Below are 16,719 nucleotides of genomic sequence, written 5' to 3'. Positions count from 1 at the left end.
CCCCCCGTGCAGCCCCGCACCAGCGTCCCGGTCCCGGTGCGGGCTTGGAGCTGGGTCCTGGGCAGCGGTGGCACCCATGGGTGCTGCCCCTCCGGGATGCCCCGTGCCCAGGCCCCCCCCGGGCACGCACGGGAGCCCAGCGTGCTCCCGCCGCCCAGCACCGCGCTGGGGACCCCGGCGCGTCCCCGCCGTGCGGCACGGGGCTGCCCCAGCCCGGCCCGGAGCCCCTCGCCGGTGCCGGGCACCGCTGGCCCCGCGGCGCCCGGCCCCGTCCTGCACCGCCGGCCGCCCCAGCCCGCGGTTTCTGCTCCGGCTCAGGCACAGGTGAGGTATTTCCGCGGGGACGAGCCCTCGGCGTGGCGGCCGCGCTGGCCGCCCCGGGGCCGCCGTGGGGTGTGACGAGGCCGCCGGGCCTCAGCCGCGGGCCCCGCGGGAGCAGGGCGCGGGGGGCGGTAGCACCAAGGGCGCCTCAGCGCTGGCGAACAGAAAAAAGGCAAAAACGCTAAGAAATGGGACTGCCCCTCCGGCACGGCCCGCCTGCCCCCGGCGGCCCCCCGCCCTACACGGTGGTCTCGTACTCCAGCAGCTCGTGCGGGGCGCCGGGCGTGCGGTACTGCAGGCGCGGCGTGGTGGGCGACGCGTACTCCAGCGCCAGGATGGTCTTGCGCAGGCGCCTGTCGATGAAGTGGGCGTCCCAGGCCGGGTACTTCTTCCTGGGCAGGTCTATGCGGATGACGGGCCCTTCTGTCCGCGGGGCGCGGGCGGCCGGCGGCGGCGGGGCGCAGGGCCGCACCTGGAAGACGGGCAGGCAGCTGTCCCGGTCCCCCGGCGCCCCTTCCCGCTCCCCCCCTGTAGTCCGCGGCAGCGAGCGCGGGGGGCTGGTGACCACGTCCGCGGGCGGCCCCGGGGCCGGCGCCGGCGGCTCCTGGAAAATGCAGCCGCCGGAGGGGGGGCCGAACATGGGGCCGTTGGGGTGCAAGAGGCAGTAGTAGATGAACATGAAGAAGACGCCGAGGGCGAAGCTGGAGCTGACCACGCAGACGAGGATTAAGGCATCGAAGTCGGACGTGGTCTCGCGGTCGTAGTAGAGGAACCAGAGGACGGTGAGGGCGGCGTTCTCCGACAGCGTGATGACGTAGTAGATGCACATGCGGTAGCGGCTCCGTCCCTCCTTGACGTTGAACCAGCAGAAGATGTAGATGATGCCCACCACCATGTTGTAGATGATCTCCTCCCACTTGGACATGCAGAAGTCCGTCTCGCCCTGGATGATCCAGAAGGTCATGATGCACCAGTGGGTGACGATAAAGATGCCGAAGTAGAGCTGGAACACGGAGGCGAAGAGGGCGAAGGCGATGGCGCGGGCGGCGATGGTGAAGAGGTGCCACAGGATCTGCACCACGGCCCCCTTGTAGGACATGGGCATCTTGTCCTCCCGCGAGTCCCGCAGCACCTTCTGGTAGGAGGCGATCATCCAGGCCAGGGAGAGGAGCGAGGCCGAGGCCGAGAGCCCTGCGGGCACGAAGCGGAGAGGGGCCGTGAGAGCGGGGCTGCGGGGGGAGCGGAGGGCTGGGGGGCCAACGGGGGGGGGAAACGAGAGGGGTGCGACAGCAATTACCAGCCTGGAGCCGCCCAGGGTCCCCTCTCCGGCCACCCCAGCCCCAAACTGGCGGCAGCCTCCGGCGGCTGGGGCTCTGCCGAGGCCCCGCGGCGGGCGGGGGCCCAGGAGCCGGGGGGGTCGCGGCGCGGCTGCCCTTACCCTGCAGCGGCTCGATGCTGCTCTGCTGCACCATGATGCTGAGCTGCAGCACCAGCTGGGGCGCGCTCTTCAGGAAGGTCTCCAGCAGCCGCAGCATGCTGATGTCCGCGCTCTCGAACATCATGCGCCAGTAGAAGTGGCGGCGGCGATGCTCCGTCTGCCACCGGCTCTGCAGCCCCAGGTACAGGGTGCGGAGGTACCTGCACGAGGGAGGGGCGGAGAGCCGTGAGCTGAGCGCGGTGGCGATGGCGAGCGCGGCATCCCTGTCCCCCCCCCGGCGCTGGGCAGCTGGGGGGCCCCATGCACGACCGGCCCTGGGATGCCGGTGCAGGGGAGCTCCTGCAAACCCCGGGGCTCCCCAGCCGCTGCAGCCACCCAGGACCACGCTGGCCCGGGAGCCGCGGTCGGCAGCGCCGGAGCGGAGCGCCCATGCGCAGGGTCCGGCTCCCACCCTCCGGCTGGGGATCCCAGCCCACGGCCCAGCTCTCCGCACGCCCGGCACGTTGCAGGTGCTCCGGTCCCGGCCCACAACGCGCCCGGCCGGTTCCCAACGGGGCTATTTTTGTCCCGGCTGGCGCGATGCCCGTCTTTCCTTCCCCTCTCCTCCGGCCGCGCGGATCGGAGAGGAAGGAGGCACCAGCTGCTCCGGCCGAGACCTCGCCAGGAGCCCGCGGGGAGCTGCCGGCCGCTCGTGCCGACCACTCCCCGGCTCCTGGCAGCGCCGCGGGCGCGGGCACACGCCGGCCATCTGCTCGCCGGCCGGGCTCAGCGGAGGGGATCACGGCACGGCCACGCACCCGGCTGAGTCACGGCGCCCAGGGACTCCCTTGGCCGGGGCACGGGGCACCCGGAGGAGAGGAGGGAGGGAGAGGACAACAAAAGTAGAAAGATTAAGCAAAAGGCAGCAGGCTGTAAAGCTTCCTCCCGACCTGGTAAAACTGTCACGCAAGCTGATGACCTTTAGATCAGACCCATAAAACGCTGCCAGCTGGCTCCATTAGCCCGTGAGTGCTGGGAGAAGCCCCGATCCCAGTGCTCCCAGCTCATCCGCCAGCGGGAAGGAGGCAGTGAGGAAGGGGGGGGTCCCACAGGTGGGACCGGGCACCCTGCACAGTGCCGGCGCCGGCATCGCCCCGCGCGGGGACGCGACACGTGGCACCAGGGCAGCCCCAGGGCTCCGGCACAGCCAGGCTGGTTCCCGGCTTCCCATCTGGCGCCCGCAGCCCCGGGCCGCGCGCCGTGTGCTCCCTCTGCAGCGCCGGGAGGGGCCGGGCCGGCGGGGAGCCGTTGGACGCGGGGACGGGGCTGGGCCGTCGGCACTGCTGGGCGGGCTGCAGCCCAGGAGCCGCGGTGAGGGGCTGCGGCGGTCCCTCGGCCGGCAGGTCCCCGCGGGATGCGGCGGGCAGGACTGAGCGGCACTTCCAGCACGCAGCACGAAGGGGAGCCAGGGGGCTTGGCCAGCTGCGCTGGGCGCCCAGAAAGCCCATGGTCCCGCACTGCGAAAGCCCGAATTAATCACTAAGGGGGCGGTTCGGGGCCAGGAGCGCTGTGTCCCAGCCCGGCGAGGCTGCAGGAGCGGAGACCCAAACCGTTCGGGTGCTCGGCCGTGCCAAAAGCCCCCGCGGCCGAGGACCGGGGCCCCGCACGGCTGCTCTATTGGGGTGCCCCGTCCTGGGCCGCCCCTCGCCAGCGTCACGGCCTGAGCGAGCGCCAAAGGCCGCTTTCCCGCGCGGTCCTTCCCGCAGCCCCGGCAGTGTCCCCCGCAGCGGCCACGTCAGCGGCCTTTCCGCATCCCCTCCCTTTCGGCGAGTCGCCCGTCCGTCCTGCAGGGAGTCACAAAAAGACCTTCCGAGAGCTGGCAGCTGAACAAGACGTCAGTGTCAGCAAATAATGCGATTTTAATAGTTGCATCCCAGCTTCATTACGTGCCAATTACCGCCGGGTGCCGGCCTGGGACCCTGCAGCCAGCGCCAGGTTCCCGGGCTCCAATTTGTTTGTTTGCGTTAGTGTAGAAATGAGGCTTTAACACGCAGCTCCAAAGGAGCGGCTAATTTTAGTGCTTTCTGCAGCCCATAACTCACCGCTCAGCGAGGGGAGGCCGCGTCTGCCAGGCTCCCGCCTTCCAGGACCGAACGGCCTGTGTGCAGAGAGCACGGGAGCAGATCGCTGCCCGTGGGCACCGCACACAGCTGGGGCTCGCCAGCGCCGAAACACGCAGGGCGAGGGCCCGAAAAAAGCAAATTTGCCCCCACTCAGCATGGCCTGAGGCTTCCCCCATCCCCACGGCCCCCAGGGCAAGGAGCCGGGTTTGACCTTCCCATGTCCAAGCCGTACTCGGGATGCCCAGAGCATCCCGGGGCAGGGGGGGATGCCCGGGGCCGGGATGCCAGCAGCGCCCGCGCTCCCGTGGCACCACGGTGGGTGGGAGCCCTGGGAGAGCTGCGGGGTCACAGCAAGCTGTGCCCTCCCCGGTGCCCCAGCCCCCGGGCTTGCGTCTCCCTCGCTGCGGATTTGCCCCTCCGGGATCTGGACGGGAAGCAGGGGAAACTCCCTGCCCTCCCCACGCGGCCGGGAGCCCTCGGTGGCGTCAGCGGCCGGAGCAGCCCTGACGCGCGGCGGGGACGTGAGCTCAGCCCTTGCTGCCGCCATCTGCTCCCGGCCGGCGCGGCCAGCTCTGCCGCCGCGGCACCCGCGAGCACCCGCCACCCCGGCCCGGCCCCTCCGCCCCGCCAGGCCCCATAGCAGCCGCTCCCCACGCGGGACCTGCCCAGCGACGGGCTCCCCCTCGCAGGCAGCGCAGCAAGTCGGGGGGACTTGCCTGGCAACCGAGGGAGCAGCATGGGAAAGCGAAGGGAGAGGCAATCTGAATCCAGCCCTTTGCAGGTTGAAAATGTGATTTTGCAGCTCAGGAATTCATATCCCCTTTGCTTGCAAAAGGTCAGCTGCTTTTTCACCAGATGTGACAATTTTTCACCCGGGGCGCGCACGGCCTCCCAGCAGCGATGCCGGCCCACGGCGCTGCCCCGCGTCCCTGGGCAGAGCCCGGCTCCCGGGAGGGCCCCTGCCCTCCCCACCCCGCGCACCAGCGACCTTGCCCGCTCCACGCCGTCAGGTCTCTAACGGGGCTTGTCGTCGCCACGATCCCGCCGGCCGCGGCGCACAGCAGCCCGGTGCAGGCAGATCCTCCGGCAGCACCTTTGCCCCCGCGGCCGGCGGCAGCCGCGCACACGCAGCCCGGCCCGAGGGCCAGGGCAGGGACGGAGCCGCCGAGCCCCGGCCCCGGCTCGCCAGCAGCTCAACTAGTGACCCTCCGCCTCCCCCCGCTTTCGGCGGGGGCACAATTATTCTCCCATCATCCTGTCACTTCCACAGATCTCGTTAAAACGAGATTTCGTCTCCCATCAACTTGCCAGAGTGAAATGTTGATTCTTATTTGTTATGCATTTGATCACACAGTTTGTGTTTCAACCCAGAAAACCATCCTCGTGCGCACTGACAGAGCACCGCGAGGGTTTTATGAACCAAACGCAGCAGCAGCTGCATGAGAAATACAGAATCAATTACTTAAAAAAAATCATTTAATTTTGAAAAAACTGATGATGAGGCAGAAACTGGCAGAGCGGGCTCTTAGGGCTAATTACTACCTCCTTTGTATTAAGAAGAATAACCCGATGAAAGCCACTGCAGAGTGAATCTGAAGGGCCTGGACGGAAGCTCGTCCCCGACACGTCCCTCGGGGGCCGGCAGCGCGGTTCGCCCCGGCTTCTCCCGCTGGTCCGCAGCCCCGCGGCACCGACCTGCCGGGATGCAGGTTCCCGCGGGCCGCCCAAGGGCCTCGCTACGACCCTGCTCCGAGCGGTAGAAGCAATCGCGAGCAATTCCGAGCAATCCCAGCGTCTCCTCAGCTCCGCTGCTGAGCCAGCTCCGTCCTTATGGTGTCCCAATTACAGACTCTAATTTTCAGGTATTGGGGGAAAAAAAGTGCGCAGAGAAAAGCCAGGCCCTGGTTATAACCAAATTCATTAATCATCATTCTCAGATGAAAAAACAAGAGGGACCTGCCAGTCTAAGAGCAAGTGATACAGAGCATAATTTTCCTAAAAGGTAATTTGGGATATCGCTCCATAATCCTTCATTTAAACAAGGAGAAAATTGCTTTCCTGTTGCAGCCATTTTAATCCGTTGTACATCTCGCAAAGCCAAATAATTAGGGAGAGCTCCACGTGCTCACTGGCGTCGCGTCGGCGCTGCGAGGAAGGGCTCGGCGCTCCTCCTTCCCGCACCTCCGGGCGCACCGTGACTCCCCGGGCGGGCGGGAGCAGCCGGGGCCGTCTCACGCTCGGGAAAACCCTCGATCCAGCCCCAAAAAGCCCCTTGGCCTGCACACAGGCTGGGCAAGCAAAGGGACCAACTTGAGAGCCAGCGTCCTGCTTGGGGACAAGTCCGCCAGGGAAAAGCCACCCGATTTGAGGACTCGGAGGGCTCCAGCCCCTCGTGGGCTCCGTCGCCGCTGACGGGAGGCCGGCGAGCCCAGCGAGCCCCCGGAGCACGGCCCTTTCCTTTGATATTTCCACATTTGGTGAAAAAGCTTTTGACCTTTTGCAAGCAAAGGGGATACGAATTCCTGAGCTGCAAAATCGTATCAGCGTGAGCCATGTGGAGAGGCACCAGCAGAGCCGGCAGCAGCATCTGGCCCCCCCGCGGGCAGCCCGCGGCCGGGGAGGGCGATGGGCGACGCGGAGGAAGCACCCGCTGCCCAGCCCGGCCCCTGCACAAGCTCCGCTCGCGGCTGCCGATTACCCGAGGACACGTTCGTGCAACCGACACCGTCTCCGAGGGCCGCCGGGGCAGCGCGTCCGCGTGTGCACGGTGAGCGCGCTGATCACAACTAACTTCCCCCGATTCCTGCGGCAGCTTTAATTCGGGAGCATCTCAGGGTCAGTGCTCTTAGCGGGTGTGTTTTACACCCCCGAGGCCTGCAGCTGTATTTTTGTGATTTCGGTTCCTCTGCAGGACTGGCTGGAGCACAGCTGGGGCTCAGGGCTGTGCAGCAATCGATTTTCCAGGGGCGAGATATGCCAAGGCAGTCGCGAGGCTGCCCAGGCCGGGGACGGCGCAGATAAATCAGGGAAGGGAGAGGTGTTCTGCAAGGGTCCCGGCAAGGTCCCAGCCCCCCAGCCAAGGAAAAGCCTTTCCCTCGCACGCAATATTTGTTCAGCTATAATTCAACACTTCTTAAACTGTCATATCCACCTGCACCAGATCCAGCCTCAGTAATGGGTTTAGCAAACTGCATTTAACTGGTCACCAGAGCAAATCGCAAATCCTGAGATTAGAAGGAGCCTCAGCTGCGGCTTGAGACCAGCATGTCCTGGAGGGTCGGGGCTGAGAGTTACCACTTTAATTGGCTTAGGAGCCTCGGCGGTGCAGCAGATCGCTTGCTCACGGACCCAGGAGCAAAACCCCGGCTGCAGTGTGGTCCTAGCTCAGGCCGGGCCCACAGGGGCCTGGCTGGGGCCAAGGGCCACTGCAGGCAGCCGAGGAGCCGGCTGGCCGGGGGGGGGGAGTGCCCCCCCTTCCCTCCCCAGCTCCTCAAGCACATTAAAGTCAGGGTTTCCACCCGTCCGGCAGGCTCAGATACCCAGATACGCCTGCAATTCCCCCCGGGAAGAGGCGGGGTGAGGGGGCACCTCCCCAGCAAGGTGCAGGTTACACAGGGAAACAAAGTTGGAGATCCCGGAGCATCCCAGCAAAAGCAGCAAACGCATGCAGGAAGCAACAGAGACTAAAGGAGTGTCTGCTCCACAGGAGGTCATGAGGAGAAACGGCACCAAAACACAGCCCGAAAGCGTTGCTTGCTCAGTGCATTGTTTCAGGAATTTGCCATTGTCTCCGCTCTCCTCCCAGCATCACTCCCCAGGAAGCAGATACGTTGCAGAGCCCCGGCTCTTCCCCAGCACCGCTGCAGACAGAGCTCCACCAAGCTAGGAGGGAGCGGTGCCGGCTCTAAGGCACCGGGAAGAAAGGACAGCTTAGAGGGAAACAGTCCTGCCAGTAAACCACCACCCAGACCTCCGGAGGGGCCACAGAGAAGCAGGCGATGGGGCTCGAGGCTGCTCGGGGCTGCTCTGTGCCCCTCAGCCTGCCTCCACAGACTGCCTTTCCTCAGGCCCGGGAAGGGGCAGACAACAGAAACGCACCCGCGGTGGGGATACCCGGACAAACTGGGGGAAAAACACCACCTCCTCGCCCTGTGACTCTGCCGATAACTGGCTCCAAGAGCAGGAGCTCGGAGAGGCTCCAGGGGGTGGATCTGTTCGGCGCCCAGCAGAGTCACTCCACATCCGCCAGGCCTGGTGCCGTGGCCAGGGCCAGGCAATCCCCTGCCAGGCCCAGCACTGCCCAGCCACGGGGAGAGCAGGCCTGCACCACCCAGCCGGGCTGTGGGCACCTCGCCCCGGCTCCTGCCCACACCCACCTGCTCCCTCAAACAGGCTCTGCTGGGGCCTTTCCACCCCTTGTCCCTCCTGCTGAAGCTGCGCAGGGGTTGGTCCCCCTTCACCCCAGCTGCCTCAGTCCCCACTGCACCCTGCCATCCCTGCCTGTGTCCCCACCCAGGCCTCCGCTGCTCCCTGCCATCCCCGCGTGCGACCCTGCTCTGCCCCACCATCCCTGCCTGGGTCCCCATCACCCTCTCCCGGGTTCAGGCGGTGCCTCCAGAAACCCCACTGATGTCTCCGCTGCACCCCACCATCCCCCCGGGGTCCCCACTGCACCCTGCTATTCTCATCAGTGTCCCAGCCATCGCCACCCATGTCCCTGCTGCTCCGCTGTCCCCACCTGTGTCCCAGCCATCCCGACCAGTGTCCCCAGTGCAGCCTGCTACCCGACCTGTGTCCCCGCTGCACCCCACCACCCGCTCCAGCCCTTGCCCATGTCTGTGTCCCCCGACCCCCCCGTACCTCCAGACCTGCCCCAGCCGCAGCAGGTGGATGAGGCCCTGCAGCAGCCCATGCCGGGCTCTGTGCCCCGGCGGGGACCCCCCCCGGCCCCCCCAGCCCCCCGGAGCCCCCCCGACCCCCCCGTACCTCCAGACCTGCCCCAGCTGCAGCAGGTGGATGAGGCCCTGCAGCAGCCCATGCCGGGCTCTGTGCCCCGGCGGGGACCCCCCCAGACCCCCCCAGACCCCCGGAGCCCCCCCGACCCCCCCGTACCTCCAGACCTGCCCCAGCTGCAGCAGGTGGATGAGGCCCTGCAGCAGCCCATGCCGGGCTCTGTGCCCCGGCGGGGACCCCCCCAGCCCCCCCAGCCCCCCGGAGCCCCCCCGACCCCCCCGTACCTCCAGACCTGCCCCAGCTGCAGCAGGTGGATGAGGCCCTGCAGCAGCCAGACGCAGAGGCGGCAGCAGCCGCGGGGGCCGCGGGCGCTGTCCTTGGTGCCGCCGGCGCTGTCCTTGGTGCTGGCGGCGAAGTCGTAGACGAACCACCTGAAGCTGAGCAGCTGCACCACGAGCGAGGGCAGCAGCACGAAGAGCAGCGTCAGCCCGAACCACCAGCGCTGCCCCCGCACGTAGTAGTGGGCCGCCAGCCACAGGTCCGAGGCGCCGTCCGCGAAGCAGACGAGCAGGGCGCAGAGCACCCAGCAGCCGTCCCGCAGCCGGTAGCGCCGCGCCGGGGGGGCCGCGCCGCCCGCCCGCCGCCCCCCGCCCCCGCCGCCGCCGCCGCCGCCGCCGCCGCCCGGGCTCTCCAGCCGCACGGCCGGGCCGCCGCCGCCGTCCGACTTCGCGGCCATGTTGTCGGGGGAGAGGAGGAGAAAGGAGGGAGCGGGAGAGACTTCCGGAGGGAGGACGGCGCCGCCGAGCCCGCCCCGGCAGCGCCCTCCCCCGCCGGCCTCGCCCCGCGCCCGCCGCCGGCCGCGGCCCCGGCCCCGCCGCCTCCCGGACCGGCCCCGGCCCCGCCGCCCCCTGCACCGGCCCCGCCGCCAGCCGCCGCCCGGCTCCGGCCCCCCCCCGGCCCTGCACCGGCGCCGCACCGGGCACGCCGCCGCCCAGCCCCGGCCCTGGCTCCACCACCCCCTGCCTGCTCCACCCCCGCCACCACCCGCCGGGAAGGGCAGCCGGGCCCCGCTGCACCCCCCGGGCCCGCTCTGGAAAGGGCAGATGGCCCCCCCACACCCCGCCACCAAGGGCCGCCTGGCTGCCACCGAGCCCCCTCCGGGGACGGGGAGCACGCGGTGCCAGCGGCACCTCCCCCCCCTCTGCCGTGATCCTGGCTGGGAGCCCCAGGACATCAGTCACGTATCTCCCCCCGCCCAGACCGTCGGGGACTGGAGCTCACCAGGCAGCGCCCCGGGCAGCTTTGGGCCCCCCTGGCCCCGGGTGTGAGCCCTCAGCCCAGGCAAGACCCTGCCTGTGTGTCCAGCTCCGGAGCAGGCCACAGTGCGAGTCCCCGGCACGGGCCTGCACGGATGGAGATGCACCAGGCTCTCCGGCTGCAGGTCCAGAGCGGGGCCGGGGCACCCTCCATTCCCTCTGGAGCACAGTCCCTGCGGAGGTGCCTCCCCACACGGGGAGGCTTGGAGGGTTCGGAGGGGCTGGGGGAAGGCTGGGGGACCTGTGCAGGCTGCTGGGCTCCTGCCCCAGGCAGCCCCCAGGGGAGGGAACAGGAGAGCTGCTGTGGCTGTTCCCCCCCCGGCAGTGGTGATCTGCAGGGCCAGAGCTGAGCTCTGCTCTGGAAGGGAGCCTCAGCCTTGGAAAAAGTCCAGGAGAAGCCACACAGCCAGGCCGAGCTGTCACTGCGGGCAGCAGGGAGCCGGGGGCATCTACGCAATGCCGAGGGCTCTGGGTGGACCTGCAGCAACCCCCCTTGCAGGGAGCGGGTTTCTGTGACCGTGTGCACAGACACCCGTGACCCTATGCTGCCCGGCTCCTTGGCTCTGTCCCACCGTCTCTCCTGTTTGCTGCCCATCAGTGTTTGGGAGCAGGGTCTAGCAGGGCCGGGCTGTCCTGGGCCGGCTCGCTGGGTGCGAGGGGCCGGTATGACCTGGGACCAGCGCTGGGCATAAGGAGCGCGGTGCCAGCATCCCGCTGGGGACCTGCTGCTCGGAGCGGAAATGGTTTTTGCTCCTCTGCAGGGTTTCTCCAGGGAGGCCACTCACATCTCACGCTACAGTGCGAGTGGGGCCGGTGCCAGGTGAGGGGCAGGCGTGCTGCTCCCCTCGGCAGCACCTGGGCTGCTCTGCTCCGTGCTGTGTCCCAGCCCGGCAGCTGCTCCTCAGCACACACACGCTGGGCACGTGTGCGCACGCAGCAGCACCCCGGCAGCGTTAGCCCCCAGCCCAGATGGACGGGCTCTTGCTTGCTCGCTGCGGTTCAGCCGTTGAGGTCCGCCCTGGCGTCCCTGCCTGCGGAGAAGCCAGACGCGTGCACGGAGCCTGGCCCATAGTGTCCCTGTCACAGCAAGCAGCGGGAGGGGGGGAGCGCGTTTTATTCCCAAAGACTCAGCTAACTTCCAAACTCTGCCTTGCACAGCAGCAAGGGGATCAGCTCAAGCCTAGGGCGAGCCGGGGTTCCTGGTGCTTGAAATCGAGGGAACGAGCTGGGGGAGGAAGGCTTTAGTCAGCACCGGGGAGCAGAGTCCGCCGTGCGAGGCTCTCTCCGTGCTGCATGTATTAGCATGGGTAATGTGACTTAAATTCCTAACCTTGAGATGCTCCTGACAGATCCCCTCCACAAACGCCGGCCTGGGGGAGGGGATGCTCCAATCATCCCCGAGCCCGAGGAAAGGAGCCTTTCATCAGCCGGCCTTTCAAGAGCCAGGCTCCTTCAGAGGAACCGCTCCGCCGCTCCGGAGCCCCCGGGTGCCTTGGGGGACGCCGCAAGGTCTCAGCGCTGCCTGTCCAGCCCCAGCCTTGTCCAGGCTCCGTCCCGCCCGGCCTCGGAGGAGCTGCTGGGGGCAAAGTGCTGCATCGCGCTCTCCACTCTTAAAGCTGGAGGGAGTTGCCACTTCCCTCGGGTTTTTCTGATGCTGCAGACGGGCCAGCCCTTACACAGCCAACACCAGCACAGACCGCAGCGAGAAAACGCCCCCAGACCCCTCCGCTCCTTTCACACCGCCCCGGCCACGTCCGATCCCCGGAGGATGGGGAGAGGAGCCCCATCGGTTCCCGCTGTGGTGGTCTCCCAAACGGCCGCAACGCGGTTCCCCAGACCACCATGCAGGGAGGCCCGGCCCCTGCACGGCCTGGGGCTGCCGGGACCTCGGGGTTGTCCGGCCCCGGCTGGTCTGGGGGTGTCCCCAGCTGGGTGTCCCCCCCCCTCGGCACCGGCTGCCTGCTGCTGCCGTCTGTCCAGGAGCAACCCCGGGGCTGTGAAGGGTTGTTCAAACAGTGCAAAGGGCACCAAAAAGTGGAGGTTCCCCAGGGTTCAGCTGCGATGCCAGGAAGGAGCTGTGGATCTGACCAGAGCTGCCTCTGCCCTGGCCGTGCCGTGGTGCAGAGCTGGTGCTGCCCTGGCCGGGCGCCCCGGACGTCCGCAAGGACAGTGGACACGATAGCAGGGAAAGGAACGCGGCGAGCCATGGAGCGAGGGACCCAGCTGTCTTCACGGATCCTGAAATCTCCCCTCTGGAAGAGGAGTTGAATGTCTGTGGCCTGGAAACATAAGGCCTGTGGTTTGAAGCCTGATTTATCTTAACAACAGACCCAGCAGCCACAGGGAAAAAGGAAAAAAAAAAGAAAAAGACACCCTATAAACAACCCTGAAGCCTTCCCATGCAGCTGTCAGCAGGCAGCGAGGGTTTTTAGCTGCATAAATAAAAGCACTGCAAGGAAGAAAAGGAAACGTGCTGAAACTAAAACCTGCTCTTTCCAAAGCAAAACACAGAGAAATGCAAACCAGCCGTTGGCAGCGTGCGGGCGGTCAGTCCCTCTGCCTGCAGTTTGCCAGGAGGGCACGTAAACGTGCAGCCAGACCAAACGGGGCGCTGGCCTCCGGGTTGAGCCCAGCTTCCAAGTAAATGCCGTGCCCATGGCACCTGGATCGGGAGGAAAGAGATCGTGACAATTTGCAGCCAGCTCAGAGCTCGGCTGGGAAGAGCCCTGCAGAGCACAGGCCCAGCAGCCCCTCGCTGCTGTGTGAAGGTTTTCCAGGTGCTCGTGGTTTTGCAATGGCTCCTGCTCTCAGCAGCCTCAGCTGCTGCTTCCTACAGCCACATGCCAATCTTTGCCTCCGCTGCCGAGATGATGCCTGCATTTCACCGTGTGCCGGCTGCAGCCAGCCCCTGGGCTGGTCCTGGCAGTGTCCCCTCGCCGCTGCCGGGCTCGGGCAGCCCGCCCCGTCCCCAGCCCTCCCGCTGGGGCTCGGACACGCGCGTCCTCCTGCGGCACGGGGCAGCACGAGGGCCGAGGGCTCAGCTCGCAGCCTGGAGCTGGCCGAGGGTCCGGGGGAGGTTTCCAACCCCTGGGGGGGGGGGGGGGGGGACAGTCGCCACCCAACAGGCAGTGAAAGGTGCCTGACGCGAGCGGCCAGGGACGGCGCGGGGATCCAGGCCATGCGTCCCCAGCTCGGGGCTCTGCAGCCAAATCCCAACTTGGAGAGTCCATTTCAGGCTCTGTATCCGCCTGTGTGAGGCAGGACGAATGTTTCACTGCCCGATGAGCCTTTTGTCGCTGGTCTGAAAAATTTGTGTCCCTGGGAGGTAAATGCACCTCGAGCTCTACTTCTGATCCTGGCGCATAGCGGGACCGTCAGGCACATCTGATCCCGTCAAAGTCACCAGGATCAGATGCTGCCTTCACGCCAGGCAGGAAGCCGAAGCCAGCACTCGGCGGTGGCGGCGTGAGGAGGCAGGGACGTGCCGTTACAGCGTGCGATGCCACGGAAGCGGGGCTGCCCTTGTCCCCTCTCCAGCCCCCCGGCACGCCGCTGGAGCCAGCACCGAGACCGTGCGCTGGGGACAGCTGGCTCCTGAGTCAGGAGCTCCCATCCCGGCCAGGGGTGCTGTGCCCAGGTGCACGCCGTCATCTCTTCCCTGGGAGCGTCCTTATCCTATGCACCGCTGCAGGCTGAGCAGATATCTCTAGTTAACTACAACAAATGACCTTATGTGATTAGGGCCAGTAATCTTCCAATCTGGTTAATCTTCCTTGCGGGATTACTTGGGCATGGGAATGCGGTGACCACCAGTGAACCGGCCCCCTCCGCCGGCTCCCCGCACCGCCGGCGACTAAAAGCGACTCAAAGCCATTTTGACTGAGATATTCGAGATATTGAGAGCAGCTCCGGGAGAGCCCCGAGCGCCGGCAGGCCTCCAGCGTGCCCCGCGCCGCCGGGGCTGGGGGGCTTCGCTCCGGGGATCCCGCTCTGCCACCGCGGCCTCGGCGCCCGGGCCGGTCCGAGGGGAGCCGGAGGCTCTGCCAGCCGAGCCGGCCCTGCCGGATCCGGTTCCGTTCCCGCCGCAACCCCGGGCCCTCGCCGGCTGCGCTCCGGAAGAGCCACCTAGCTGCAGAAAATGAAATCTGATCTCATCGCCTCTGCGCTTTTAATGCTCTTTATTGCATGCTGGGGGGAAAAAAGGAGAAGAGAGGCAACCTGATGCTGCTAATGAGCCCATCTGCCTGACACGGGCAGATTGCTAGAAAGCAGCAAGAAAAAGCAAACACGAGTGCCTGCTGCTGGGAGGGGGAGAGGACGGGGGAGGGAGGGAGGGGGATTGTTTATGACAAAGCATAAATTATTCACATGCGCAGAGACGTGGCGGAGCAGAGGGCTTTCATCTGAGACGCACCTCTGTGCCGGAGCAGGAGCGCGGCTGGGGCCGGGGTGCGGATGCATCGCGCGCAGCCCTCGCTCTCCCGGCCCGCGGGACTCGGCTGCGGGGGGATGCGCTGCCCTGCTGAGCCAGAGTCTCCAAAGGGCTGGAGATGTCCGTGAATCTCAGCGCCTTCGAAGCTCCGGGGACCCCAAAGGGTTGCCCAAGCCAAGCCCTCGAGCCTGGCTGCGCGGCTGGTCCTGTGTCACCGCTGCCGTCGGCCGCAGCGGGCGCTTCCCTCCGTGCTTGTGGCCCCTCGCTGCCTGTCGCTGGGACCCCGGGAAGGTTTGTTTCCCGGAGTCCTTCCAGATCTGCAGACAAACCCACCCACACGGCTGAACTACCCCCCCTCTGTGGCTCAGCCTGGAGCACCTTGGTCTGCAGTGGGATCACCGAAATCCCCTCGGCACAGATTCATTTTTTTCCACTGCTGCCATTAAAAATAACCGATTGCTGCTTCTGGCTGCAAGAGCAATTCGTGGCCTGGCAGCTGGAGGGGTTGCAGAGAGGAACCTTCCCCTTCAGACCTGCCTTCGGACCCCGCAGCCCCTCTGTCCCCCCCGAAACGCAGGGGGACAGGGGCTGCTGCAGCCAGGCACCCACACGGTCTCTGCTCCTTCAGCCCCCAGTTCGTCCTGGTGTTCAGGGTTAAATGTGAGTGTCATGGGCAAAGCAATCGCAACTGGGGCACCTTGTACTTAATTTAACTTATTGCCAATTAACATAAACTTCTAATCACTAATTTGGGTATTGAGAAAAAAGAAAACACAAATAACTAAACAAACACATGAGAAACCGCTTTCGTCCCCCTCAGATTAAGCCGGTCACCTCTCCTCCCCTCCCCGGCCTCGGCTTGCCGAAGCGTCACTAAGTACGACCCTGTCTCCTGCATCTCGCTTCCGAACCCCAGCGGGACGTTACCGCTTTGCCCCAAGGCCACCTGTTCTGTTTCGGCAGCGTCCTGTTACGGACCTCGCCAAAAGCCCTCGGAAACCCGAGGGACTGGGCCGTGACCCCTTCCCCCATGCCGGGAGGGAGCCCCGCGTCCCGCTGCAGCGCGGCCGGGCCGGACCCTCCCCAGCGGCTGCAGCCGCCGACGGCCGAGCCCTGCGGGTGCCCGGGCTGAGCCCGGCTTTGCTCCCATTCCCGCTGCGTCCTCCAGCTGCTGGGAGACCTGTCCCTGCTCGGGGGCACCCAGAGGCCGGGAAATCACCCGGCTGTGCAGACGCACTGCTCCTGCCCCTGGAAGCCGCTCAGGCTGCTGGCGGACGGCAGCTTGGCAGCAAGAGCTGCGCAGTGCCCAGCACTGCTCGAACAGGGACGGAGGAATTATGCTAACGACCCCCACTGCCCCCCATCTGGCCCCCGGGGACCCCCAGTGCCCCCCGTGACCCCCACTGCCCCTCCGTAACCCCCTCTGCCCTGTGGCCTTCCCCCAGTGACCCCGGCGGCTCCCCCGGCTGCCCCTCCGGGGCTGGGGCAGGGGCTCAGCGCCCGGCATCCCCCCGCCAAAAGGCCCAAAGGCGCTGCCAGTCCTGGCTCCTGCCAGAGCTCTCAGGCCTGGCAGTGTGGACACAGCTGTGCCCAGTGGGATTGGGATGGGGCTGGAATGAGGATGGGGATGGGATGAGGATGGCATGGGATGAGGATGGGGATGGGGATGGGGATGGCATGGGATGAGGACTGGGATGGGGATGGGGATGGGGATGGGGATGGGGATGGGGATGGGGATGAGGATGGGTTGGGGATGGGGATGGGAACGGGGACAGAGATGGGATGGGGATGGGATGAGGATGGCATGGGATGGGGATGGGGATGGGGATGGGGATGGGATGGGACTGGGGACAGGGATGAGGTCGGGACAGGGACGGAATGGGGATATGGAAGGGAATGGGGACAGGGACAGGATGGAGATGGGGATAGGGACAGGGACAGGGACAGGGATGGGGATGGGGATGGGGACAGGGACAGGATGAGGACAGGGACACGGAGGGGGACGCTGGAGCGGGCCGGAGCCTCCACCTGCCCCACAGCGCGCCGCGGCCCCGCTCCCGCTCCCTGCCCCGGCCCCGAGGCGGCGGAGCCCGTGGCGCCGGCGGGGGGCGCCTGTCCCCGCCCGGAACCCGCGTGCGCGGCCGCGGCAGCCGCCCG

The 16,719-nt window shown here is 66.9% G+C and overlaps 1 protein-coding gene across 1 annotated transcript; it reads right to left on the bottom strand.

Annotated features, from left to right (window-relative positions):
* Positions 1 to 9,550, bottom strand: XKR7 (XK related 7). The gene is made up of 3 exons (XM_064521706.1): positions 9,099 to 9,550; positions 1,760 to 1,959; positions 1 to 1,512 (listed from the first exon to the last, which is right to left on the bottom strand). Exons 1-3 carry the CDS (start codon positions 9,548 to 9,550, stop codon positions 560 to 562), a joined length of 1,605 nt encoding a protein of 534 aa, XP_064377776.1. The 3' UTR covers positions 1 to 559.
* Positions 9,551 to 16,719: the final 7,169 nt, after the last annotated feature.

This window comes from Dromaius novaehollandiae, chromosome 16 (assembly GCF_036370855.1).
Source record: "Dromaius novaehollandiae isolate bDroNov1 chromosome 16, bDroNov1.hap1, whole genome shotgun sequence".
NCBI classification, from domain to species: domain Eukaryota; kingdom Metazoa; phylum Chordata; class Aves; order Casuariiformes; family Dromaiidae; genus Dromaius; species Dromaius novaehollandiae.
The sequence above is the reverse complement of the archived record's forward strand: the minus strand, read 5'-3'. Positions and strand labels throughout refer to the sequence as shown.